At 39.8% G+C, this 27,859-nt stretch overlaps 2 protein-coding genes across 5 annotated transcripts in view; both read right to left on the minus strand.

The window, feature by feature from the left end:
• camkk1a (calcium/calmodulin-dependent protein kinase kinase 1, alpha a) overlaps positions 1–13,619 on the minus strand; it is an 88,481-nt gene extending 74,862 nt beyond the window's left edge. For all 3 annotated transcript variants that reach the window (XR_004567853.1, XM_034204107.1, XM_034204106.1), the window contains exon 1: positions 13,252–13,619. The gene's annotated coding sequence lies outside the window, so the exon portion shown is untranslated. The remainder of the gene's footprint in view (positions 1–13,251) is intronic.
• Positions 13,620–22,507: 8,888 nt separating this feature from the next.
• atp2a3 (ATPase sarcoplasmic/endoplasmic reticulum Ca2+ transporting 3) overlaps positions 22,508–27,859 on the minus strand; it is a 55,926-nt gene continuing 50,574 nt past the window's right edge. The window contains exons 16-22 of one of the 2 annotated variants that reach the window (XM_034204231.1): positions 27,624–27,826; positions 26,708–26,793; positions 26,232–26,365; positions 24,895–25,012; positions 23,106–23,223; positions 22,915–22,948; positions 22,508–22,806 (exon numbers count right to left, since the gene is read on the minus strand). In XM_034204231.1, the coding sequence (XP_034060122.1) occupies positions 22,944–22,948; positions 23,106–23,223; positions 24,895–25,012; positions 26,232–26,365; positions 26,708–26,793; positions 27,624–27,826 (664 nt within the window). In that variant the 3' untranslated portion in view covers positions 22,508–22,806; positions 22,915–22,943. The remainder of the gene's footprint in view (positions 22,807–22,914; positions 22,949–23,105; positions 23,224–24,894; positions 25,013–26,231; positions 26,366–26,707; positions 26,794–27,623; positions 27,827–27,859) is intronic. The other variant, XM_034204230.1, reaches the window with a different exon arrangement.

Genomic DNA, 27,859 nt, shown 5'->3' on the forward strand with positions numbered 1-27,859 from the left:
TAAAAGCTTTCTATGCCAGCTGAAGTGTGAGCTTCTTCCTGAACTCTATTTTAGAAGAATTGTCACAGCAAAAGAGTATGAACAGCACTTCCCCCTGGCTTATCTGTCTCTCACAGCATTTCAAACTAAATGTTAATTTGTCTTATCTCTTTGGAGCAGGTTCCTTAATGTGCTAGTGGTGGTTACATTTTTATTTGTAAACCAAGTCAGAAACTAAATCATACTTGAGGCTGTGTTAGTTGTTTCATGGAAAGGTCACAGGCAGAGGATGACAGAGGAATCACCACAAAGGCTGTTGGGATGACAGATGGAGAAAATATTTGGTGACTAATGCCAAAAAAGCGACTTCCCAAAAACAGAGAGGTTCATTATTTTATTTATGTAAAAGACAATTTGATTAAATATACTGCCTTTGCCTATATGCCTTTGAGATTGTTAGGTTCGACATGTTTAAATTATGCTTTTGTCTAAATGGGACAAGAGTGTATCGAGGTCCTAATCAGATTATCTATCTGTAATGATTAGCAGAGTTTTCCGCTTAATGGATGGCGAGATAAATAAACTACAACATTCCTGATAATCAATTATTATTTAACATGGTAAGACATTAGTAAATTATTTTTTAGAGCATCAATGCCCCATGAAAGCAGATTTCAGCCCTACCAATATGAAGATTTTTCTCTGATGTGAAGAATTGTTACGTGAATACTTTAAGACTGTTGGTCAGACTGAACATCACATTTGAAGATATCATCTTAGACTCAAAGAAACAAGAATGGAGGACATTTTATAGACTAAAAATGGCAAAGTTCCCCACTTTGGGACAGGTATAAGGAAGATGGTCAGCACCTTAATCTAAAGGAAAATAACTCAATTGAAGCCTTACAAATGAATTATTACTGCCCCCAAGAAGGTTATGTTTTTGGTTAGATTTGCTGGTTTGTCAGCAAGGTTGAAGATAAAGTACTGACCCTGTTTATTTTATTGAACTTAATGTTAGGGTTCAGCACGGACCAAGGAAGAATCTATTAAAAAAGAAATGGCATTGGTGGAGGTCTACCTCAAATGTCGTAAACCCTAATGTTTGTTTGTTTTCACAGGGAAGTTGTTTTGGGATCTGAGTAGCCAGTTTAAAGGTCCCATGTCATGCTTTTCTGGTTATTACCCGTCCCCTTGTGTGTTATGAAGGTTTTTATGCATGTAAACGGTCACAAAGTCACAAACTCTCAAAGTACACCCTGTAGCGAGAAAAACTAACACAGAAAAGACCTGTCTATGCTGTCCCAGAACGCCTCGTTGGAGATTTTTCTTTTTCATTTTTTTCTTCCGGGAACCAAGTGACGTAACGACGAGCCCATGGACCAATTGCGGAGCAGTTACGTTAAGTCTTCCTCACACACATACACTCAATCTTTTCTCAGCTGCAGCTCCGCCGATTTCTGACCCATTGTGATTGCCGTATGTTTTTGCTGCACTGTGTGTCCTTGGGCAAGACACTTCACCTGAACTTGCTCCTGTGGGTATTGTCCACAGTATCTGACCATTGCATGTAATGTAATGTGTGTATATGTAAAGCGCTTTGAGTCATTGAAAAAGCGCTATAATAAATGTAAGGAATTATTAATTATTACTGCTCTAGGGATGTTTGTCAGGGCTTCACGTTGTGAAATTAATCAACAAAATGTATGGTTCCCAGAAAATGAATCCTAATGACTTTGGAGATACCTTCTAGCAACACCAGCAGCATGGGCTTTATTTATGGTTATGAGTAAGATATCTCAAAAACTGTTAGATGTTAATGCTCTCCTCGGGTTGAGTTGAAATAACTTTGTTGATCCCTTTACTTTTCATCTTGTACAATTATCAGGTCAACATTTTAATGTCCAATACTTTTTTGGACTGTTTCAGGCTGTGAGTCGGTGTGTGAGCACACACACAAACTCCCAGCCAGGCTGCGGGTGTGTGTGTGTGTGTGTGTGTGTGTGTGTGTGTGTGTGTGTGTGTGTGTGTGTGTGTGTGTGTGTGGTCGGGCTGGTTTCGGGCTGGGTTTCGCTGTCTCGCGGATGGCCACTGGGCTCATAGGGAGGGGGGGGCAGGACAGAGAGGGAACATACTATACAGAGATGCTGTATGACAAACCAATGTGATTTTGGAAAATTGCACAATATACATTTTAGTATACCTCAACAATGGAATTATGATCAGTAGAAATGGCCATGACATGGGACCTTTAATGTAATCATAAAATACTATAGGGACTAAAGTCAGCATGATGTCGGAGCATTCTCCTTTTATTACTGAACTGTTATTTGGCCCTCTCCAGGCTACCAAAGACATTAAGCAAATACAATCAAGCAAAGAAGCTTTGCACAGTAAAAAAATAAGCAAACACGTCTCAATTTCTTCCTTTTTACAAGCTGACTTTTCTTTTAGCGACAGCAATCGTTGACTAGTGTTCGCAGCGTTTTACTGAGCCCTCATCTTTCTGAGAAATACAGCAATTGTAAGCCCTCTGAGCAGTAAGCCTCTTTTTCCCTTCATCAATAATTTTAGCAGCAGCACTGAAGAGCCTCTCATTCTCTAGCATGGTGCAAGCTACAAAGAGAAATGTAGATGCAGGAGCCAGGCGAGGGAGAGGTCGGTCCATTCTCCAGAACTGGAAAGATAAGAGGAACGGTTTGCTTACTAAAATAGGTTGCTTTCTCAAAAAGAGAGCACTACTGTCAGCTGGCCCAGGGTCAGATTTAGCTTTCACTCCTCCAGGATTTCATCAGAAACACAACCAGCTCTGCAATGCCATACCATCATGCCAGCCTTTCAGCAGAAATATTATATAAAGACACTGAGAAGAGGATTTCTGTCAGCAGGGTTCTGAGCGGAGGTTTAAGCACGGTTTTAGCTGGCAGAACCAACTGGAATCACAAACCTGTCTTTGGAGCCTGGAGGGCCGATTCCTCATCCAGCAACTCCTGTCACCGCTAAGCATTAGCAGACAATCTGCCAGAGCCGCCCCCACCACTACTGCACAAATAATTTATAGAAGTGGAGATGCGAAAAGCTTTTTGTAAACATATTAATTAGTGATTTGCATGTTATCTAGGTACAGGGAGTACTGGAGACGCATATTTAAAAATAAATTCATTGCCAGCTAATTACCATCTTTTCTTTGGTATTGGCAATCAACGCAACTTGATATTTGTAGAGACAAATATCAAGTTGCGTTGATTGCCAATACCAAAGAAAAGATGTGGGCATACTTACACACACACATTTTTTTTTTAACAAGGTCTGCATCATTTGGAAACATTATGGCAAATGATAATGTAACTATATTGCGATTTGCAATATAGGAAATAACCATTTAGAAAAACTATACAAATGATCATTGAAAAAGATATTGAAATCATCATGGTTTGATTTTTTTTTTTTAAATTAGATCTGTAGCAAACAATGTTTTTTATTTAATATTTAAAATACTGGGATTTCTCAGGAGCATTTCAGTACTTCATTCGGATATTATTACATATTTAGCCTTTACCAAATATGTAGCTTACAGTGATTTTCATTGGTTCATAATGCAATCCTAAAAAACTGCATCGATATATTTTAACAGTTTAATATTTAAGCAAAAATCAATATTTTTCTGCACATCGTCATGCCCTCCAAGAGAGACTGAAATAATGTAAAACAGAGAAAAGAGGAGGCAGGACTTTGGCTGTCTACATTATATCCGGAGGATTCCTCTGCGACAAGAGGCCACGGAGGAACGCTCGTATCAGGGGTCTGTGGAGGACATCTGGACCGCACACAGACAGGCCTCAGAGGACGAAACAAACTCAAGCAGCCATCAATTATTTCAGTTAAAGCATCGGCCATATGGAAATAACAGCAGGGCTCTGGATACACAGTAGAATAACATGTTGAGCTACCAGGGCATTCAGATATTTTTTTGAGAATTTACAATATACTACTAGGGGTGTGGGTGTATCGGTATTCGTCCCGAACCGTCACGGTCACACGACGAATACGCCTTTTGGGAAATAAGTCTGTCACTGACTCAGGGCAGTATCCATTACACTATATATAATCCAGGGGGCGGTATTGCGACTAAAAGCTGTTTGCCAGCCGCCCTTAAACAACAAATGAAGAACAAGAAGAAAACACAACAAAATACAAGAAGAAGAACAGTTAGCATGGCGATTTCAGATAACACACAGGAGCTAGAAGACCCACCTGCTTCTTTTAAATCAGCTGTGTGGGAACATTTCGGGTGGTGGATCGGACGAGGACGGTGTGTTGGCGTTGTTCGACAGCTAATGGTAACACACGCCAAACATGCTAAATCATATCAGAAGGCATCAGCCAGATTTACCAATCACCGGAGCCCGGCAAAAGACAACAGCAGTTCAACAGCTGATCCCTGCTGTTTTTAAGAAGCCAATAGACATGAAAGCCGAGAGACCAAAATAAATAAAGGAAGCATATATATTTCACAGCCTGTCCTCCTACGAAAAACGACCAAATAGGTTGATTGTTCAGCAACTTATTACGACCCATAGTCACGTTTTAAAGTGTAGCACCTCTAGTGGTCGTGTACGAAACAACATGCTCCCGTTGATTGCAAACGCTCCGGAGGGTCGTTTATTCACAAATAAGTAATAACCCTCTCTGGAAAATCCTAAATTGTGGAATAGTTTGGCCATTAAAATGCTTTTTGATTAGATTTCTAGCAAGAAGTGTATATTGTACTTTTAAAATCTACGTCCAGTGGATGTGTAGGATCTATAGTTTAATAGATATTATGAAGATGATTTGAGGTCTCGCCAGGCGAACGTGTACTACGTCTTTACGCAGCATCCATGTAAAGTTGGCGTCAACCCTCACGGGGTGAAAACAGTATTTCCGGTCTCAAAGTTTTCATAATAAAACCAGAAGTATTCCCCTCACTGTCAAATGATTACATAGTGATATCTGCATTACTCAACTAAAAAACATCAGTTTATCCTTGTTGATTACACAATATTGATTGGTTTAAATTGTGTACAATGCTTTTGTGTTTTTAACCTTCGATTAGAAAAACAAATAGTTTTTTCGGAGTTTAGACACTACAGAGTTTCCGAAGACACTACACTACCCAGAATCCTCAGCTATCGTTTGGGACTACAACATCCGCTTTCCTTTACAAACCCTGTGATTAGTCCTCAAGCTCTGTGATTGGAAGTTGGAGTGGCAGTGCGACAAGGTTACGCCGAGCGTCAAACAGCCCTTTGAAATGGAATGTAACCACGGCAGACTATCCAGAACTGGACTCGAACGGGTCCAGCTCAGCTCTCTTCCCCCCCCCCCCCCCCCCCAGAACTACACATGCTGGCTATTGTGTTTCGCAACTTGTTCTATGGCACGTCTCTACTGGGAATTGTAGTTTTAAAAGACGTTTTCGTATTTCCCATAATTAGAGGTTGCCAGTATTAAACTGTGTACAGCCCTGGAGGTTTAGGGGATACGAAACACATTGGTGTTATCAAATTAAAGAACTAAAGAGTTCTCATGAACTAAGTTCTGATGAACCTTTGTGGGAAAAGTACTGCGGTGTGAATGCGCCTATTGGTTTCTGGGTTTCATCAATGTTTTCCTATATTTGCTCTTTTCTTAGGAAAGTGTAGTTTTCATAGATTCCAAATTATTTGTTGACTCGATTTTGACAAGTTGATATTTATAAAATTAAAAGAGAAGCCAGGTCGGTCAGAGAAAAACTCACTGAAGCCACAGAAATGAACACTTTATTTTCCATTGTGTCTCTTTCATTGATGGTTATTTAAATGTGACTTCTTAGAACTGATAGTTTTGATAAAAATAAATTGCATCTGTAAGCTCCCGGTGATTGTCTCAAACATGCTGATGTCTCTCACACAAAGGCTAATGAGAACGGTGGAGAATCTCTTGGATGACGTTGACTGAAAGATCTGAGAACCCCAAGAGTCCTTACTGGTCGTGCTCTGAATAATAAGGTTAATATGCAGATACGGTTGTGTGCCTGGCAAAGCACCAACTACTAAGGACACGGAACCACTCTTTACAAACAGCAGAAAACATTTGTAACCGACTCGTCTGCTTCCAATGTCATTGTCCTGTTTCTAATAAAACTGGCATTTTGTGAAAGGTTACATTCAATTCAGTGCCCATTTAGTTGGTCTTTGATATGATCTTAATATATTCTAACACAACTAACGGGTTTACAGACAACTCAGAGATGGGAATTTTCCAAAATTGATTTCCAAACATCCGACCTCCAAAAATTCCAGGTATATTACACCAAATAAAAAACATGGCTAACCGTGACAAGCTAACGTTTCTTTCGGACGTGTACACAAAACTAAACCCTCTGCATTGCAGCATTCACTTTTTTGGCCTTTTTAACATTGTTCCGTAAGAGACAACTTTCAGAGATTGTTTACCACAAGCAGGTACTTGCCAAAAGGGTTAGGGTGCATATGTATTGCAGTGAGACTATAGAGACAACCGCTTTGTTTTTTTTAATATAGATTTGCCCCGAGTTTACAAGTAGAAACTGTGCTTTTTAGAGATATTCCATTGTATTTCTAGCAGTAGGTCAGAAGTGTTTCAAGTTTTGAGTTATCTGGAGTGCGGCATTAGGCACATCAGTGCGTTGTGCTAAATGCTAACATGATCACGTCTGGAGGAAACCTGAAAAAAGCCATTTCACAAAATGTCTTCATGTTTATGTTCATTAATGAAATAAATAATGAATCTTTGCAAAGGGTGCCAGGCAGCGACTTGTCAACATGCACACAGTTCATACATGTTTTATGGTGAGAACTGCTCAGTCTTGTGATTTCTGTAAGGACATGCTGAGAGCATTTGTCCTGAGGTAATAATACAAAGTACCATACTGTAGATGATAAGCAGAACTGGTCTCAACCAGCTAAAACAAAGAAGCAACACATGGATCAGGCCAAGGCCAATTCGTATGTGTAGTGAATACAAATGAAAGATAACATGGATCATACCTAACTATTGATTAGACACAGACAGTCAGCAATCTATGGTTACCAAAATCATTAACAATGACATTTCTATATTACATATTTGCATTAAAATGATTATATTTCCAATAAACACACAAACAATCTCACAATGCTGATGTTTAGCAGGTATAATGGTTACCAAGTTTACCATCTTAGTTTAGTATTACATTTTATTTATCTTTATACCGTACATATACTTTTATGGGGTGCATTCTGCGCTAGAGCTAGGAAGCAATAAAGAGCTGGCGAGAAACTCAATGGGAATTTTGTTGTTTTCTGATGTTGAGGCCAGGAAATAAAATAAATAGCTTATTCTAATTTCCTGCTGTACAGTTGGTTTGACTAAGTACAAAGTAGCTGTTACAAGGACTCCTGAGCTGGCAAGACTGATAGGCAGAGGCAAGAGATGGTCGAGATATTTCAGTCTGGACCAAAGTGGTGGACAGTCAGATTAATGGGATTCATTTCCTTAGGGAATTATTAACTAATCCTACTGCTAACTTGCACTTATGACAGTAAGCCTTCACCAATACACCTGCCTTTCATCACAGCCTTGGAATATTGAAAAGTGGAATGTAAAAACCGTTAACAAATTAAGACATTCCAATCATTTCTAGAGCTTAAAAAATACACTTCTATCTGTCATCTCAACGCAGCTGGAAAGCCTCACTGCTACACTGTTGTCTTTGTTCTAAAACAGTGAAAGCATACTCATGACGATTACATAAACACCTGAACTTCCAGGGAACAAAGGCAGATTCCACAGAGGAGCTGGCAGATATATTGCTGACAGTATTAGCTTTGTAAAAGAAACACTACAGCAGGTACAGCTGCTACTCTCTCCCCATAGCTGCAAGTCTGTAAGAGATCAATTGAAGAGCTCTTCACTGTGGATCCACACGCTGAGCATCTTCCATCTCCTGTCTGGAAAGCACAGTTCAGTCACTCATACGTTTTCTTGCCTCCCTAAGAGGAACTTTTCCATTAAAGTAATTTTACCGCTCTCCTGCAAATGTTTTTCTTAATGAAATGACTCATTATAGGTTTTTGGATTCACAAACAAAAAGGAAAGTTAAATTGACATTTCTGTTTTAAAAAGGATGTAATATGTAATTTGTACACATTAAAATGCCTTAAAACAAGCCAATATATAATTTGTTGGGTTCTGAACTTACATTATCCCAAATGTTTTCTACAATTTTCAAACCCAGAGATAATTTGAATGAGACACTTTTATAAATGTGGGTCGTTTATAACTTTAAAAATCTATTTTAATTTACTGAAAAAAAGCTAGATCTTTTAAAGAAAGAAGCTGAGCATGCGTTAAGGAGGAAACCCTTTTTTAAATGACCAAACTGCTTTATTCAGTGTTTTTGCCAATTTTGATCAGCGTGTCAGTTTGTTTTATATAGGAGGTGACATCTGTGGCTAATTCAGCTCCCGGTAAAAATACATAATTCAAGCTTAATAATAGGCTGTGTTTTTACTACACTCATATCTATAATGGATATACATCTAGACAACAACCCTACAAATGCCAAACCCCTCTAGGTCACTGTCACGCAATGTTTTCAATTTTCATGAGTGCTCGTAAATATACAGTATCTTCACACTCAGACAAAGCACCCAGAGGTGCAGCAGAGTGATGATAATCACTTTGGGGATACATCAAGCAATTACACATTGAACATATATAATGGACCCTGGGTTTTTCACTTCCTGCAGAATGCATGTCGCTCTGCAGTGATTGAGTGATCACAATCAATTGGTATTACGATTGAAAAATGAAAACCTTCCAAAAGAAGCAGAAGTGTAGCAGTGTTCACCAACCAGAACAGACCAGTCACAATCAATCCCTGTTTATTCTCTGATTCTTAGTTTAGGTCTGCCCGACATATTATGGGTGAATAGTGTCCAGTCCTGTGTAAACTGCTCATGACATTTATTGAGAAATTACTTGCAATAACAATATATAAACCTGCACGCACACAATGCTTGATGATTTCCTTTCCCTCCGCCTTACTAAGTGATTTCCCAGAGGGGCTGAAGGAGCTGGGATCGGTTTGACATGTCCTCTTTTCAGTAGCTGGGTCGCAGCTCTGCATGATTACGAAAGCCCACATGAGGGAGTGTTACAGCCATCAGCACATTCAGAAACAGAGAATAGGCAGAAGTGATACTGGAGTGAGTTGCTAATTTACACCAAGCAAACCCTAGAAAAAATGCAAGTCGAAATGACCCGAAACACTACAACAATAGAGACCTTGTTCTTTTCCACAAGAATACGCCTCCTTTCCTCAAAGGAAAATCAATACTCAAAAGAACAGCAATTGGCACAATGCTGGGAACAGAATCTATTTTTTATTTAAAGACCTGGACAAAGCACAATTTTGCAGCAAGATTCAGCAATTACACAGGTACAAGATGATCCTCTAAGAATTGAAAAGCATTTTATTTCACTCTCAGTCCTGATACAAGCCTAACCAGTAATGGGTCACAGCCCCTTTAACCTGGCATATAATGATCAAAAAGTTGCATACAAAACATATCATGAATGCACCAGAGCAACAATTCATGCAGCCACTTCAGCAAACCTGGTGCTTAATATCAGCCTGTGAAATTCATCATACTGTACAAGTAAGCACACCAAAAGTGAAACTGGTTTTCTCTTTGTTGCGGGCAGACACTTTGCATTTGTCAGGGCTCCAGAACAAATGGTGAGACGCTACAATAATTTCTTGCATGTAATTCATGTAGTCGCTGTTTTTCAAGTTGCATCTCTGCTGAGAGAGTCAACTCGTTTTGAAGTCATCCTTCAAGTAAATTCAAAGCAAACTATTCAGCCCCACGTCTCATGAATGAGGGATTAAACGATTCGTGAACAGAGGAGAGTGAGCACCACTTAATGCAGACATGAAGTCATAGCTCGTTTAAAATTAGACACCCAGTCATTTGAAATAACTAAAACCACGTTTTTGTTGTGTTTTTTTTTGCATTCAACAGAAAATAACCAGAGTAACTGAATGATTAGTGCAGTAAAGCACAAGTTCCAAAACAATATGATACTATATTGATTCTTTATTTCTCACAAAGTCCGCCAAAATGGATTTCTATTGGATTTAGGAGCCTGCAATTAATATCAGACTATAATATATTCCCATTAACACATCAAACAAATCAGTTCAATGTTATCTACCCACTTAAAGCAACCACAATTCGATCTGATAATTGTTTTACCGGGCTATTCCGGACATCTAAATTAAACACTATCTACTGTATTCTTTTTTTATATTAAGACAATTATTCACTATAAAGTGCCACATTTGTCATCTTCAAGCACTGTGTGAATGTTTAGAAAGGAGGTATGCTTGGAAAGAAATGGTAGAGACGTGATAGTTTAAAAAAAAAGGTGTATCTCAATATTATTTTTTTACTTTGCATCAATGAGCCATATCCATTTCAATGTACTGGTAAATCTCTTTCAATGAGGTCACATCATTTAATAACATAGGTCTTATCAAAAGGAATGATTGTACACCTTTTACCCTTTACCCATGTTCATTAGAGCTGAAAAAAAACCTATTCGTATCAATTACAAATCTAATGGTTTAACAATTTTTTCAACAAAAAGTTAGAAAATATTGACAAATGGTGATTTATTTTAAAGACGGCTTAAGTGTACTTCTTTTAAGAGGTAGTGGTGTTGACTGTACTGTCCAAAAGCCAACAGAGAATCAATATAAAATCGGAAATAATAAAGAAGAAAAGTGAAAAAAACTTTTCGAATTTGAGAAAGCTGGAACCAGAAATGTTTGCAATGTTTTCGTTATACCAGTGGCGAGCCGTCAGGGCCCTCTAGGCCCTCTGTGAGGGCCTAAGATATTCTAAAAAATAATATTTGAAAACATTAAAAAAAAACTAAAACATTTTTTTAAACTTTTTTTTTAATATTTTTTTGTTGTTACATTTTTCATTAATTTTACCAAAATAACTTGATTTAATTGTATTTCAAATAATATTTCCAAAGAAATAAATCCTTCGAATCTGCCTGTTCAGTTTCTGTTGGAATGTGAAGGGTTAAATGCCGTCTCTGCGAGTTATGTGAAGACGGGAGGGCTTGTTGGTCCCTCTCTACATTCACAGAGGGCCAGCTATAGTAACTCAACGAGAGTAATGTCAAATGACAGTACAATTGACCAATCATATCTTCCCTCTAAATGGGCGGGCTTTATTTTCACGGACTTTATGACAAGTTCCGCCCGCTGTGAGGTCTATGCAAGTGGTGCAGTGACGCGTCCTAAAACCCGGAAGTAAGCTGCGCTCGAATTCCCTCGACAGAAAGCAATGGGATTTCTCCATAGGATTTTGGAAAATAGCTCGAAATAAGGTCTGTGGAAAACGAACCTGTTAGATAAATGCACGTTGTGTTCAGCCGGATAACATCCACATGTCTACCCTACTTTTACTATTTTTGAATCATAAATCTAATCGATAGATTTATGATCGATAGATTTATGATTAGCATAAGTTCGTTCATGATGGCTCATGTCAGTGATAGTGAGGACATCGTTGCGAAATTATTAACCGAGTCATTTTCAAGATTGAGTTACAATGATAAACTGGAGTGGCAAAGGATCAGCTGCATGACCCGCCATCAATTGCTTCATCCAAAAGGACAGAAGGATGGACTTTGTGTTTCAGTGATTTGATCATCAAAGGTAGGCCTAATAAATCATTTTCAATGCGGGCCGCCGTGCCGACTTAATTCATTTGTCATCGCTACTTGGCTGTCCTGTCATGATAGGTGTTTATATAAATGGTGTTGTTTTGTGTGGTAGAGGGTCGCTGTCATTGATGCGTTTTGCACCTCGGACCACTGTTTTGATATTCCGCTGAAGTCTACGTTGTGACGTAATATCTCTTCTTTTTTTTCGAGGGAAGGGGGGGGGGTCACGGCCCGTCTACACTACAGGCGTCAAAAAATGCTTTCAACGCTTCGCCCATTCATTTGAATGGGGTGACGAAGGATATTTTCAAACTTCGCCGAACTGCATTGTGGGTAGCATGGCAAGGCGTTGAAAGCATGGCGAGCGTCTATCGGCGTCAAAAGTTGAACAATGTTCAACTTTTGAGGCTCGATGCTTGCTCGAAGCTGGCGTCAGCCAATCAAATCCCGTTTTTGCAATTCCCGCCAGTACAAGCGCTAGCCAATCAAACCGCGTGCAAACTGGGAGAGCCAGACAGCAGTTCATTTCCTCATATTCCAAACGAGAAATTACGGTAGCAAATCACCCGGTTCTTTCCGACTAGAACTATTTACCGGGATACAAACCGGAGGAACCAGGCATGGAGGGAGGTGGCAGAGACAGTGGGTGAAACTGGTAGGTTTTCGCCTGTTTGGGGATTTTATATCCAGTTTACTTCGTTTTAACATTGCTATTGCTTTGTATGTCGAGGGCGGGAGATTCATGTGATTGGTTGTTGGTCGCAAAAAATCGCCAAGCTTCAGACACGCCCAGCTTCAAGATTTGTTGATGCCTGTAGTGTAGACGAGCCGTGAGGGCCTAGGTATAAAAGTCACGGCTCGCCACTGCGTTATACATAACTTGATGACATATCAATCAACCGTAGTGTTTTTGTTGATTGATTCCCTGCCTGTTGTCTACTTAATTAATGGTCAATTTCAATATTTGTTTTCATATGAGGCACCTCAGATACACACACAGTCTTCCATTACCATTAGTGTTCTGAAACCTGTGGTTAGAGCACACATCCCTATCTGTCACTGGACTCATACCTACAACTCAATATTGGAGACCATTTGGATCACATTGAGAGGTCCTTAGTGGGACCCCGGACCTTAAACGCAGATAGTATCCTATAATATGTGTGGATTAGGAGTCTGAGCATTTTACGACAGGTGCATGCACAGATCAATGGCACAGTGCAGCTTCCAATTTCACGGTGCATAGTGCGAGGCTGCGCGTAAAGTGATTCATATCTAGTGCAACTGCAGAGTAGTCAATATCCTTGTGTGCCCTCCGGTGAGTGATTGATTCCAAACAAAAACCACACACACAGCAAGGAAACAGGTGCATGGAGATATATCTGCAGTGCACTAGCAGCTTCACTTCCCCTTATTTACACAGTCGGCCATGACTAAAAAAATGAGCATTTCAGATGAGATGGTAAAAGTTGCACTCACCCAAACGAAAGGTCGGGCGTGTGTGAGCGCGTTCCAGTGAAAGGGATCCGGAGACAGGGATGTCCCGCCTGTTTGATCCTCTCCTCTCACAGCGGATTATACACACACACCCGCAGAGAGGCTTCCATGCTGCTTTCTGTGCAAACGAGAAGCAGGATCAGCTGCTGACCCAAGATGTGTCCCATGTGTCACACCCTATCTTCCGGAAAGCACGGACACACAGACCCGCCTGTGTTGTCTACAGTGAAGCCGGAGTGAAGACAACCAGCGGCGGCATGCACACACTCCGCCCGCAACTGGCTATTATTGCACCACCACCTCTGAAATGTGCACACAGCAGAAGGACACACTCACACACACTTCTTTGAGGCGCGTCGGATAAACCCAACTTTTATTATTCCACCACAAACGAATCCACGGGTCCTAAAATCCGCCCTGTTCCCGCCATGGATGTATAATAAGAACGTTAGGTTCCCGCAGCATGACCAAAGCCGTGCATCCACCACACTATTTTACACTACCATATTTCTTTATTGATTAAAAACAGCATTATGCATAGGGAATTGGATTACCCGTTTTATTATAAAAGGTGCCTACTATGAGTTGTTTTCATTGCCCATCCACTGGAGATTATATTGAACAAACAGTGGATTTATGCAGCAGAAGTGCAGCTAGCGCCTCTGCTGGCCATTTTTTCATATTTCCGATTGAGAAAATGTTGAATGAACGCCTGAGTAATTAATGGAGATACGCAGAGTGGTCATTGGGACTGCAGATAGTAACATCATAATTACTGAGTCCAATGCAGCCTATACACAGAACATGTTGCAGGCACTACAAGCGCCAACTGTGGTCATCATACAGTGACAATACCAGTTACATCCTTCATTTCCTGTAGGGAGGTTTTCCTTCCTTTTTTTTTTTTTAATTATGAAAACCCCAGCCCTTAAATATGGTGACATCACATGTGATTAAAACACCCACACTTTTATCCAAGAAAGTCGATGGACTGTTCGTACAGCAGTAGACTAACCCATGCTGACAATCCTTACAGGCCTGCTTCAACGTGATTCACTCTCTCCGAGTTCAATCATGTTCATAATCCCACAGAAACCATTATCCTCCTCAAATCCCCCCAACCACCATCCCCCTTCTGAATAGTGTTAATTGAGTGGATGTAACAGGGAAAATGTATAGTATTTTCTTGTAGCAGCACCATTTTTAATAACCTATGGAACCCATCCGCCCATCATGTATCTCTTACAAGATTATGTATTAGTATGTGAATATCTACAGTAAACACATCCAAGAGAACATATTATTTTACTGTTTATTTGGATGTTGTGGAGCCAATTTGATTTTTTCAATTATTACATTACATATCTTGCATTTATTTTCAATCTAAAAACACGTCGCAAAACAAAATGCAATAGTATAGCTTTTATAATATATTGATCGAGGAAGTCATTTTTAGTAGGCTAAGTTTGTTTCATTTGTAAAACGAAAAACGAAAAACGTTCATCGCAAGTACTCAAAACTCCCAATGACACTGTTTAAAATAGTGTCATTTTTGTTTTTCATCCTAATATTTTCCTCTGTGGGATGAATAAAGGAATTCTGATTCTGAATCTGATTTGTTTTGGATGGTTAGAAAAAAACAAATAAGCACAAATGAAAAGAATATTACAAATAATTACAATTCGAATATTTGAGAAGGAACAATTGTTATATCTGAAAATGATGTAGAAAAGTAAACGATTATTTTATAATTGACTAAGCGTCTCACCTCCAACTTCTGGTGGTGGTGGGTAGTTGAATCTAGATAAAAGCATAATGTTGTGCTGTGCAGTTAAAAAAGTACAATAATTCCCTCTGAAATGTTTTTAACCTCCAGTCACTGTACACACTGCACCGTTTATTGGACTTAAAAATGGACCAAACATGCAGTGGTGGGGAAGTGGGTCCTCTCCCTCCCCTGTGTCGGCCGAGGGGGAAGTTCATTTCGTTTATTGGCAACAGCTTTAGCCTCACAGCACAGCACTGGCTCACACCCTGGGATAAGGGGCAGCATGTCCGCCCTCACATCACTCTCCAAATTTAAAGTATTTTCCAGCCAATTCTGTCTCTGGGTACTTTACAGATGTGTGTCCCCACAGAGCCCGCTGCACAGCGTGCTGCCTCTGCTTGTTCTCAGATGAGTCATCGTGAAACTCAGCCGATACACAGCCTTGTATGTGCATGGCAAATGTGGCTGCATCGTGATGTCTGTAGAGCATGACCAGATCATCATCAAAGCTCTGACGCTTGTGTTTGACCTTTATGCTGGTTTGACAGAGACACCTTTAGATCATAAGAGACTTAAAACAAAGAGACATAAAACGGTTACAAAGGGGGGGAACCACTGCAAGGAGACACAAAACAACTGCAAAGAGACACATACAGAGTGCCAAGAGACACAAAACCACAACAAAAAAAGCATAACAACCACAACAAATAAATAAAAAGACCTACAAATCTATAAAGTCTGTGTGTCATGCTTCTCAAGGAGATCTGGTGCCCTTTTGCATATATGACCAGGGGAGCAGTGTCACATTCAACCTTGATTTTACAATAAAGGGTTTGTTTTTCTTTGTTTTTCATTTCGTATTTCAGAAAGGTCAACAATTAAAAATCAATAAAAGCAGACTATTGCAGAAGAAAACAAAGAAATATGCGGGTCTCCTGGGGCTTGTTATTTCACCTTCACAAATTCCAAGGCTTTTTTTCAAACAAGACTCATTGATTCATTGAAGTCTTTTATCACCCTCGTCCTGATATGATTGGATCAGAGAAAGCTTTGCGCCCCTTCTTTTACAGGAAAAAATAGACAAGACCCGATTCCACTCCAAAACCTTTGTCTCCTTGTGTGACCTTTTCAGTTCTCTTCTCATCTTTGTGTTATCTCAGCTGCACTGTGTGTGTGTGTGTGTGTGTCTTTCACTGGGACAGATCCCCTACTGTATTTCCCCATCATGTATTCCTCTGAGGCTCAGGGTGGAAATAAGGGGCTAATGAGATCCTGCTTCCATTTCCCTTGCAGCCCCTTGGGATCCCACCTTAAATCCAGGAACTCCCCCTGGAGAGGGTGTGTGTCATCTTCACATGTGAGATCTGATGGAGCATGACAAAGTACTTCTGGCTGTGCGGTAATTGGTAGTGAGAGTGAGACAGGCAGGTGTAGGTGCAAGTGAGTGTGTTTCAAAATCTGAAGGCTGGTGATGGTTCTGTTTCATTCTGTTTAAGTGTGACTCATCAGCCTGGGTTCACATTGTATACTTATGGCACGACGCTACAGGCTGCACATTGTTTTTCATGCTAATAGCAATCAATCATCCAAAACAGTTTGTGATACATTATTAATGTATCCTTAATTCCCACAAAGTTGATTTAAGATAATAATTAATTAACACAATTAAACAGTTTAATTCTTACATATATTACAGATTATATTCTAAAGGAAATGGATTTGGAGATTCTTTTATTTATAGTAGTGATATAAAAGGCCAAAAAACTGTTAAATCTGTTGACTCTAAATTACACCATAATACAACACGAGTTTTGAAACTAGTTTCATCCAGATCTCATTGTTTAAATAAATGCAAATTGGCATATTGATTTAGATAATGCATTATAAACACATTTAAAGATAGCATTTCAGAATATGCGTAGTAGGCTACATACAACTATTTATTTTTAAGTATATTACCTTGGGAAGTTCCATGATGATATATTTTAGTTAAATTGTTTTACCATCCTTACCTGTGGTGCTTCCCCTTCAGACAAAAACAGCAGTGACTTGTTGGGTTGGGCTTCACTAAACTAACAAACTACGTCCTTTTTTCCCTTGGAATGATGGGGACCAATAAAACATCCTGCCATGACTCACCGCTTTATATTTACAGGCTAGGTGGTGTAACACCGCCCCCTGCTGGTTCAACACGCTTAGTGCTCTAATGACATGATACTACAGTGTTTGCATTGGGCTCAACATCAAAAGAATCACACTGTGCAATGTCTAGATAGAATAACAAATATGTGGCTTTAAAAAACAAGTATGTTCCTGAAGCTATTTTAACTGTGTGTTAAACCTCTGGAACTTGATTATAGAGTGTGTTTCTTTTAAATATAGCTGCTTTTTTCGTTATTTATGCATGAGTTTCTAATGTCTGACTACTTTGGATTTGCAAACCTAAAGTTATGTGGTTTTACATTCATGGTGCTCTGTGTATTTTAACGTGTTCTTTTATGATGGTCTGATGTAGAAAGAAAGGCTTGATAAAGAGTAGTAAACAGACTGAAAGGGACTGTGGGATTTAGTGGCATCTAGCGTTTCAGTTGCAGATGAAAACCAAATTATTAGGACGGCATACAGATACTTTGTCTAACTTTTTCTTTAACTTCAGCTTGTTTCCTGATCTAACACCTGTTAAAATCACTTGGATTGTGCTAAATATTTGAATAGATAGTTGTAAAAAAAAACATATCTGGAGCATGTATTTGCTGTATCCCAAAACTAGTCCTTTTGTTTCCAACATTGCTTTAAAATTAAGGAGAAACAAAAAACCTACATTTTGATAGACTCGGAAACCTCTAAATGTATTTTACATTGAAAAACCCAATGGTCAATCCATTAAACCACTGTCAACATTTATATGGCATATATTTTTGTTTGAAAGCCTGAGTGAAACAGATCTTATAATACTTTTTGCCATGATAATCTTTCTAGGTAAAGTGTACCATGTTCTAAATTGGACTAAAAATAATGTTTATTTTCTCATGGGTAAGATTCCAAACTTGGTTATCCTGGCAAACCCTTTTTTTGAAGGTTCTTAAGTGATAAGCAGTAAGATCAGTCTTGGAAATTGGATCACAACATTTTCTCTTCTCATTTGATTCTCAGGCCCTCAGTACTTTGTTACAACACATTTCATACCCCCAGTACATACAAAAAGAAACACAACCTCGGAATAAATAACAAGATAAATTATCTTTATTTTCACGTCTTTGTCATTTATAAAATTATGTGTCCAAAATGAATATTAACAAGGCATACAGAGAATTATTTTAATAACAAGAGGTGGAACTGGGGCTCTAGAGACTGTTAACATTTCTATGCAGGCAGAAAAGGGAACGGTCGCTCAGATGGTATCAACATGATCACTACTTCACTGATAGTAAAGGGCATTATTCTTTTACAGATGGACTTTGAGTACCGTGCTAGGAGTTGCCGGGGTCTCTAGAGCCTGCATCCACACCAAGCCCTTCAATGTACAGTCATTAAACTTCATAACCCAGGATTCATCACTGCTTATCGCTCAGCGTAAACCAGACACAGTTCATTCACAAACCCTTGAACATTCTCACACCGGATAACCCCCACTGAATGATCAGCGTCATCGTCATTATTAGCGAAAAGCATTCTTCTCTTATCTTAAACATAACGTCATATTCTTCTCCCTACAGTAAAAGACACAAAACCCCAGCAACTGTAAAAACCAAAATGGGAAGAATGAAGGAAAAAAGCTCTAATCTACAAAACCAAAAACAAACAAGATCCTTAGATACCATGTGCTCAAAGAAAAATTCAAAATGGATTCTCGCAATTGTGTGTTGTTGTGAGTTGGTTTCACTGATGCAAGTTATCAAAAAATTAAATATAATATACTGTATAGGTTATTATTACAGTAACAATGTTCCATGCGATCATTTCTCATCTTCTGTACAGAGTTGAGGATTCAGTAGTAAATAACAAGGATACAGACCTATAGCGCCTGGTGGCCAGAGTGCCAGAATGTTAGAGCTGCGGAGAGCTGGGACAGGGGGTCTATGGCCCAATGCCATGGTGGTGAAACAAAAGCGGCTGTTTTACACAAATCTGAATCAAAATAAAGCTATTATTTACTGGAAAATTTGAAAGGAACAGTCAAACCCTTAAAGTTTCTCTCATTGTGCTTGATGTTCAAAGCCTTTTCTGATAATGTGTGTATTTTCTCTATGTGCTTAATCAATTGCAACCTAAAAGGATATTTTGGATGTGGATCAGTGTATTTCCGACAGTAATGTACTGCAGCAGACAAAGGAAGAAGCAAAACATGTCTTAGCAACCTAAAATATCAGTCAAAGTGTAAGTTGTATTATTTTCATCACTTTAACTTGCCGTGAGACAGCCCTTTCCTAGGGGGACTATTATTATAAGCCATTAGCTCTCTTTAAAGCCATCAGACTCCATTGACAAAAACAGTCATTTTACCTCACAGAACATGGACGTTTCTGGCCTATGCTGCATACATCTTTAGTTTGTTGGTGTTATTGTGCATCTTTGGCGTTTTAAAAGGGTTGATTAAGATTAGCCAAAGTTGCACAATAACACAAAACGAACTGACTATCAAGGCAGCGAAAGACCAGCAACTCCCGTGCTCAGCAAGGTCGAATTATTGTTTTTTTTCAATGGGCTTTGTAGAGAGCATAAATAACGCCTTTAGTTACCCATCGGAAAGCTATGTGTGACAGCAAAGTAAAGCAGTGAAGATACTCTAAAAATAACGTTCACTTAAACCGATAGGTTTTTTAGATATCTAACATACATTTTGCAGCTGCCATCTTCAACATCAGTACATTACTTTGCCAAGCACTTTTCTCCAAATCTGGGGCATCTCCACCGCCATTTTCAGGAGGTCATACTCTGAATTTGAATATGTTTCTCAATCAACCTCAACAAATCAAAAGGTATCCTTTAAGTGAGTGATGTCCTTCTGTGAATTTCCAAGAATGACAGAGCATGTGGAATTGGAAATTGGACTCGATGAAGACATACCATCTTGGTTTGGCTTACCCTGGAGTAGGAAAAACATCACCAGGAAACAAAATAGATGAATAGAACTACATACAGTCCTGTTAGCAATAGTCGCTCATTTTGGAAGTGTTTAAGGATGGATTTTCCTTTGGATTCTAAACCATGCTTCATGTCAAATTGTGGAAAATCAGGTTTGGAAGCAAGAAAAATGAAATAAAACATGTTCCTTGACAAACGCTATATTCATATGTAGCTTTATTAAATTAAATCGTTTTTGATGCGGCCGTTTTATTTTTTAAGTGCATACTCTCCTCTATGGAAGCAAAAGATACCACAACCACCACTGACCCAGTCCGCAGAGCACCATGGCCCAACACATAAACCCATAATTAAGACTTAAAGACATAATCCAAACCCCGCGGGTTCATTCAGTCAAATACATTACTATTTAGTCATTATAAAACAATACCAAAGTGAGTCGCTAAAGCACTGAGAGAGCAGGAGGAGCTGAGGGAGCAGCACACAAAGCACACAAAAAAAGGCATCCTATTAAACATGCCGGAGATCAGGTGGACATTCAGAGTCTCTGAGACCCCGAGTATCCCTGTCAGGGCAATACGAGTGCCAGTGGTGACGGTGGGTGCTAATTAAAGGATAGCAGAAACACATTCATTTAGACCACAAAGTGGAGGTGCAGTGGGCTGTATAAGGCATGAATGATACATGTGCTTAATGATTCATAACCAAGTGACACAATCAAGCAGTTTACCTGCCATTCATTAACTTAATCTAACTACATCATCTGTGCGCAAGAAGCCTATCAAATCAAATCAGACAAATTAACTCAAGTAAGGCTATATAAGCACACACACACTTTAGCACTGGTGCAGGGTTAGATACAACTGAATACATTAAAAGGGTAGATGAACAACAGGATGCTCTAAGACCATCGTTATGTACAACATGTCATGAAGTTCATCGCCCTGTTCGGATCTGCCTTTAATTTAGACATTTGACAGCTAAAACTCAGCACAGCAGAAGGACATTAGATTGAGGCGTAACAGGACCAGCTACTCTACTGTTTGGTTGTTATTTGACATTTTGGTAACGCTTACTATGACACCCATGTCTTTAACGCATTATAAACACACTTATAGGAGTTATAATCTGCTAATAGCACTGTTTAATTAGACTTAAACACTCATAAAGCTTTATAACAATAATCACAACACATTAAAAAGTATATTTCTTTTAGGTTGAGGGTTCATAACACTTCATAATTGCAAGTCAGTCGCTGATATTTGTTTGCAAGGATCATAGTGTAATATAATTCCCATAGTTATAATGCATTATAATCATACAGTAGGTGCAGTATGAAAATAAAATGCAGTATATGCATGTCTTTAATACATTATAGACATGGGCTTGCAAAATAATTCAGTTCAGAAATATTACGATACTTTAGTCATGAAATACTTTGTGTTATAAAGGATTGTAGAAATGTATGTCTATGATTGCTTATGACAATAATTATACAGTGCTATTAGCTAATCATTAGTCATTTACAATGCATTATAAACACAGGCGTGCCACAGACATTTTAATTTATTTATTTGTATTTTATACACGTTTACCAAGTCTGTGAGCTGACCTCAGCTCCTCGATTTAAGAGGTGAAGGAAGCGGCGTAAAGCTATTCACACCTTTAGGTGGAGCGAAATCTTCCCACCCCAACTCAAAGAGCCCAATGAGGTCATGACCCCGAGCCCACAGCTGCCTCCTCCACAGAGAGCGAGAAAGAGAGACAGAGAGTACATCTGCATAAAAGCACGATCAGTAAGACTTCGAACAAAGAGCGATGGTGGAGCAGCGCTGTGACAAACTGGCCAGAGATACGATCTTGTTGTGCTGATAAGGCCCCTGGAACTCTCGGCCAGTAGTGTGTGTGTGTGGCGGTACCTCCAGATAATTGTTTAGTGGACACACTGGAACGATGGTCGTCTCGTATCCCGCTGTTTTCACCTCCTACGTTCTTGTTTATTCTCGTGATGTCTCTTCTCCATAATGGCAGGCCTCTCAGTCTCTCTTTCCGTCTGTGCTATTTTCAAATTTCCCTCCCCCGACCCCCCCTAATATTATTACCCATTCCCCTGTCCTCCCTCTCCTTCCCTCCCCAAAGTCCAGTTACTGCACCACTGTATGTATAGTCAAGAAAACAATAAGCAGACATCTTTAAAAAGCAGAGCCGATTAGTTAGGAATATGTTTTTCTTTATACACACACACACACACACACACACACACACACACACACACACACACACACACACACACACACACACACACACACACACACACACACACACACACACACACACACACACACACACACACACACACACACACACACACACACACACACACACACACACACCACACACACACACACACACACACACACACACACACACACACACACACACACACACACACACACACACACACACACACAACACACACACACCAACACACACACACACCACACCACACACACCTAATTTCTAGTGGTGTTGGACATGCAGGATTGGGGAACGAGGACAGGGGAGAGAAAAGGTTTCTAGCTCGTAAAGGGAAGAGGGGAGGCGTGTGTTTAAGTGTGCGAGTGTGTCGAGGGAGAGGACTTAGTCCCGCTTCCATCTCCTCCGGTATTTCCTTTCCTCATCACCTGCCGGAAAAAAAAAAATAGATAAAACATTTAGAGTTCATAATAACTAGTGCGATTTGTCCATAGCTTTTTTCACTGGAGGGAAGAAAGCATGAAGAGGTTGAGTACCTTTTCAAAGAAGGTGAGACAAAAAGAGTTTAGGCTGAAGTAGAAATGCAGGAGAGAAAAAGAGAGCAGAAGAGAGTCAGTCAAATCCGATGTTCAACATTCATTGATTTAAGAAACTTCACCTCTACATTTTTCACACTCACACCACATTTGTATGAGTGGACATATTGGGGCCAACAGGCTCAACAAACCTTCTAGATAGTTCCTGGCGACATATTTTAGTGCCTCATCCAGGAGGATGACTGGGATGGAAATCTTCAGGACCACGATCCACTGGGACCAGTGCAGAGGGGTCACCTGGAAGATCAACTGGAGGACAGAGGGATTAGAAAGTCAGAGAGTCTTAACTAGGGATGCTCCGATCGATCGGTCACCGATTGAGATCGGCCGATACTCACTCTCTACCGATCGATCGGTGCTCTCTAAACATGTCGATCGCGAGAGCCGATCGCGAGAGCCGATCGCATGACGTAAAATACATGACACTTTTCTCTGTGGGCGACAAAACAAGCTCGCCAAAATGGCTTCACCGGTCTGGCAGTATTTTAAGGTGTCCGAAAAAGATGCAACGTGTGTGAAGCAGAAATCCTGCAGCTCCGCCCGCTGAGACGGACCGGTGAGCGGAGCAAAACACACACTAATTAGAGTTAGACCTAACACACTTAGCTATTTTATCTACCTCTGGAACAAGCTAAACTAGTTAATATATTTATTCTACACTGTCGGGTCAGTCATTACTGGATCAGTGAGCTGCATGAGATACTGACAGGCTGTCAGGTGAGGGGGACAGAAAGAGGGAGAGGAAAAGAGAGCGCTTCCGCTCATTTCTCCCGTGTTATTATCCAAAGTTAATGTAAACTTCAATAATGTACTTCATTTGAATGTAATAATTATGTTGGTTGTTGTTTGTGAAAGCTCCAGTGAATGAGCCCCATTAACTGAGTTTAAACATCACTTTAAATGGAAGATTTAAAGTGATGTTTAAATCTTCCATTTAGGCCCCGCCCACTCGATCGGATCGGCTATCGGTATCAGCCGATACTGATTCCGGCGATCGGCCCCGAAATTGGCGATCGGAGCATCCCTAGTCTTAGCAGTAAAATAGATGCTGAGCACAGCCGACACTGTAATGAAGACTTTTCTGCTGCAAAGCAACAAGTTTCCTGGGGAGACTTAAATGCGAAGAACATGCCCTGCCTTGGGTACGTTTGCAGTTTTGCATGACTTGCAGTTTTCCTGTATACAGTAGCGTTTTTTTTTTTCTGTATTAGGTTGCGTTTCTACGGAGGCCCTAAGAAGCGGCAAAACACATTAAAATGGAAAGCAAAAAAAGGCTGGTGTCCCCCCCCACCCACCTTGGGTCATGACTTGAATACAGGTGGAAAAAATAAGAAATGCACAAATCATCTTTCTTTTATTTCCTCAGTAAAATCGTTTTTTGCGGGTGAATTGGTTTGTGTTGTTGTCGTTGTCAGGATATTATGGTGTTGTTCCATTCACATTTTTCTTCCAGAGTTTTAATTTCTTGATGCACTCTAAACACAAGGTACATTTAGTGTGGGTTAGAAAGTTATTAACATTACCGTCATGTCTTTCTTTTGGCAAGAAATAATATTTTAATTGTTGCTAATTTGGCATTTCTAGTCAGGTTAGCCTCTTCCGGCAAAAATCAGTATTACAACAACAAACACTTTATAAAGGTTACTTAGAAAATGTAACCTCGTAAACTTGTATTTTCTGTGGCAAACATTTTCTTTCCTACTGTTTCCTAGATCTAAATAGTCTGTATTTAGTTGTGTCTTCTATACTTTACATGTGTTTCTCAAGTTGCAGGGCGGTAACATTTCCAGGGCCTCTGTAATTTTCTCTCAATGTATATTTTGCCATTCAAACACAACACTATCATGGAAAATCTGCCTTTTTAAAAATGTCATCATTCAACACCCCATAGATCCAAGAGTCATGTGGTTGAATTCTTACCGGCAGAGGCTCAACGTAGAGGATTAGGAAGTGGAGGGAGAGGGAGAGGACGATGGCTCCCAGCAGCCAGAAATTGACCCAGGGAGGCATCCTGATCAGGGACTGGTTCTCAGACAAACTGGCGGAGATAAATGTAAATAGATTAGACAATTTATCAGGTCCTGAAATTGATGCTATTCTATGATGTTAAAAGTTGATACATTAATTCTAATCTGGTTAAAGACTTGTAACAAGCAATCATTAAGGTCTCAGAATGGGCGATAGTATCCATGTAAACATGTTTTCCCTCTGAAAATGTTATCCCAAAATATGACATTTAGTAAAACAGACAGTGTCATGCAGCCCGTAATTTCAACCTTCCCTTTCTCAGATTCTTTCCTGAATAAGACATTACTATGTATTTCTATAAGGAGTTACTGACAGACTTGCACCATGAGCAATCCTGGCAAAAAAGCTTAATTTCCCCCTTCATACCACTGTGCCTTTTATTTTCTGCCTCCCCAAAAAAGCATTATTCAATTTTTTAAAGATGTGTGGCTAAGCTTAATTCCATTACCACAATCGCTAAATGCAGATTTGTTAAGGAGTTTTATAAAACTCCTTACATTTGAAGTCATGAGAACAGAACCGAAGCAATGAAATACTGCAGCTGCAAAATCTATTTGAGCTATGTTAAACTATTTTAACCTTGACTTTCCGAAAGCGAAGCAACTATCTGCTATCTACACAAGTACCAGCCTCAATTTAGAAAACAAGTTATTTATCATCAGTTAGTTTGTTTATTAGTTAGTTTGTTTATGTGTTTTTATGACTTTGGTGTTTCAAAGGGTTAGTTAAGATTCCCCAAAGTCACACAATAACATGAACAAATGAACTGTAGCAGCAATAGACAGGGAACTTCAGGGTTTTTTTGCAAGGTAAATGTTGTGTTTCTGTCAGAGGAGTTTGGTGGCCTTGAAAAGAACAGTTGGAAAAAATAGAAGGCTTTTTTAAGGTAGCAAAATAAATGTTACTGCTGCCTGTGCCTCTAAAAAAATATATTTATTTAATACCCTGCTGGTATTCCTATCTCTTTTACCAAACTGAGGGGTGTGCCAAATCTCATCTAATGTACGTAAGATACCAAGCACCTCATTCAAACCCATTTAAAAAAGTGCCAACTATTCATTCAGCAGTGAAATAAGTAGATGTTTGTGATGGATGCGTTTTTCATGCTAAGAAAGTTGGTTAATTCCGTCAGCTGGACGACAACAGTGAGTCTTCTTTTTAACTGAAATCTGACAGCGTTGACATTTAAGGAGTGTTTACCCTCCACATCATAACGAAAGATGACCGACCTGTTGAGTGAGTTGAACATCTCGATGGTGACCAGCACAGACAGGGCCATGGTTGTGGGGTAGCGGGATTCAAACACATCACAGTCGATTCCCTTGAACATGGGGTTATCCTCAGTGCACTGCATGAAGTGTCTCTGTAGAGAGACAGACAGAGGAGTGAGTGTGTCTGTGTGCACGTGTGTGTATGTCCGCAGCAGGAACCCTGCGACCTGGTTTGATGGAGCTGAGATCTGATGGGTTAACAGCTGCAGAACCTTGGCCTTGTTCCCACTCTGCGTGTACCAAACCACATGGGTCTTACTTCCATTTCTATTTTGGTTAACACTGGGAGCAGGCCCAATCATTACCATCTTCAACAGTGGCTGTTATGTAAATTAAGTTTGAAGGGCTGTATGTCATAATAGATACAAATCTATATTCTGAGGACTGGACTGCGCTGGTGCTAATACATTTAGACAGAGTGTTTTGCTACTCACCAGCTGATAGAAGGACACTTGTGGGCCACCCTCATCATACAGGTACCACCATGTGGCAGCGCCTACTGTTCCAAGACCCACATATCCTACAAGAGACACAGTCAGAAACAAAATTACATGTAAATCTAAAACTACTAGATAGATGTAGTTTATTCCCAGGAAGAACATGGGTTTTTATGGGTTGTGTGCTTTTAACCTTGGCTGTCTGTTAACTGCAAGAGCTAACTTTGTGTAGCTGCAGTTAGCATTATTATGCTAGTAGCTGCTGCTTTTACGGAGTCCATGTGTCATTGTAGAAGGTTGACAGATGTCCATCGACGCTAAGGCTGTGCTAAATAGAATCTTTTTGGAAATGCAAGGGTGTGCCGCACACAAAATGTACCTCTGACAAGAAGTTACGTTTAGTAGGTCTGTCTGTAAGTGGGATTCCATGAAAAACAACTAGCCTGAGTTGTATTTAAAAAGGATGGACATGTGAATCATGGTCCAAGGTGAATGTATTCCATTATCAGTCTCATGAACACTGCTATAGCATTTGTGTGGCATTTATGTTGTGTGGGGAATCTTCAGAAATCCTTTCTCCAGATTGGAAAATTCCCAAACTCAGAAACAGATATTAACATTTTATGTTATACTTTCTGATCAATGAAATACAACACATGTTCTTAGTATCATCTGTGTTGTTTCATTGCTTCCAAGTAATAACTTGAAGCTAATCACACACTGAAATCTTAATCCCAACACAGGAAATGGCAACACCTGTTGATCATGTAAATGCAGTATTGGCATTTGCAGAGGTCTATGCTCGCCAGTTGCAATTCTAGTTTTACTTTCATACATACATTTTATGTCAATTAATTATCTATAGTGAGAAAATGCATAATCGCACATCAAATCACAGCAGAGCTAAACATACCTCCAATGGCCAAATATCTGAAGAAGAGCCAGCCAGAGATGAGGGGCTCCTTTGGGTTGCGGGGGGGTTTGTCCATGATGTCCAGGTCTGGGGGGTTGAAGCCCAGGGCGGTGGCTGGCAGGCCGTCGGTCACCAGGTTCACCCAGAGCAGCTGCACTGGGATCAGAGCCTCAGGGAGCCCCAGAATGGCTGTCAGGAAGATGCTGGAGAGAGAGAGTGAGGAGAAACCAACATCA

This window comes from Gymnodraco acuticeps, unplaced genomic scaffold, assembly GCF_902827175.1.
Source record: "Gymnodraco acuticeps unplaced genomic scaffold, fGymAcu1.1, whole genome shotgun sequence".
Lineage (NCBI taxonomy): Eukaryota > Metazoa > Chordata > Actinopteri > Perciformes > Bathydraconidae > Gymnodraco > Gymnodraco acuticeps.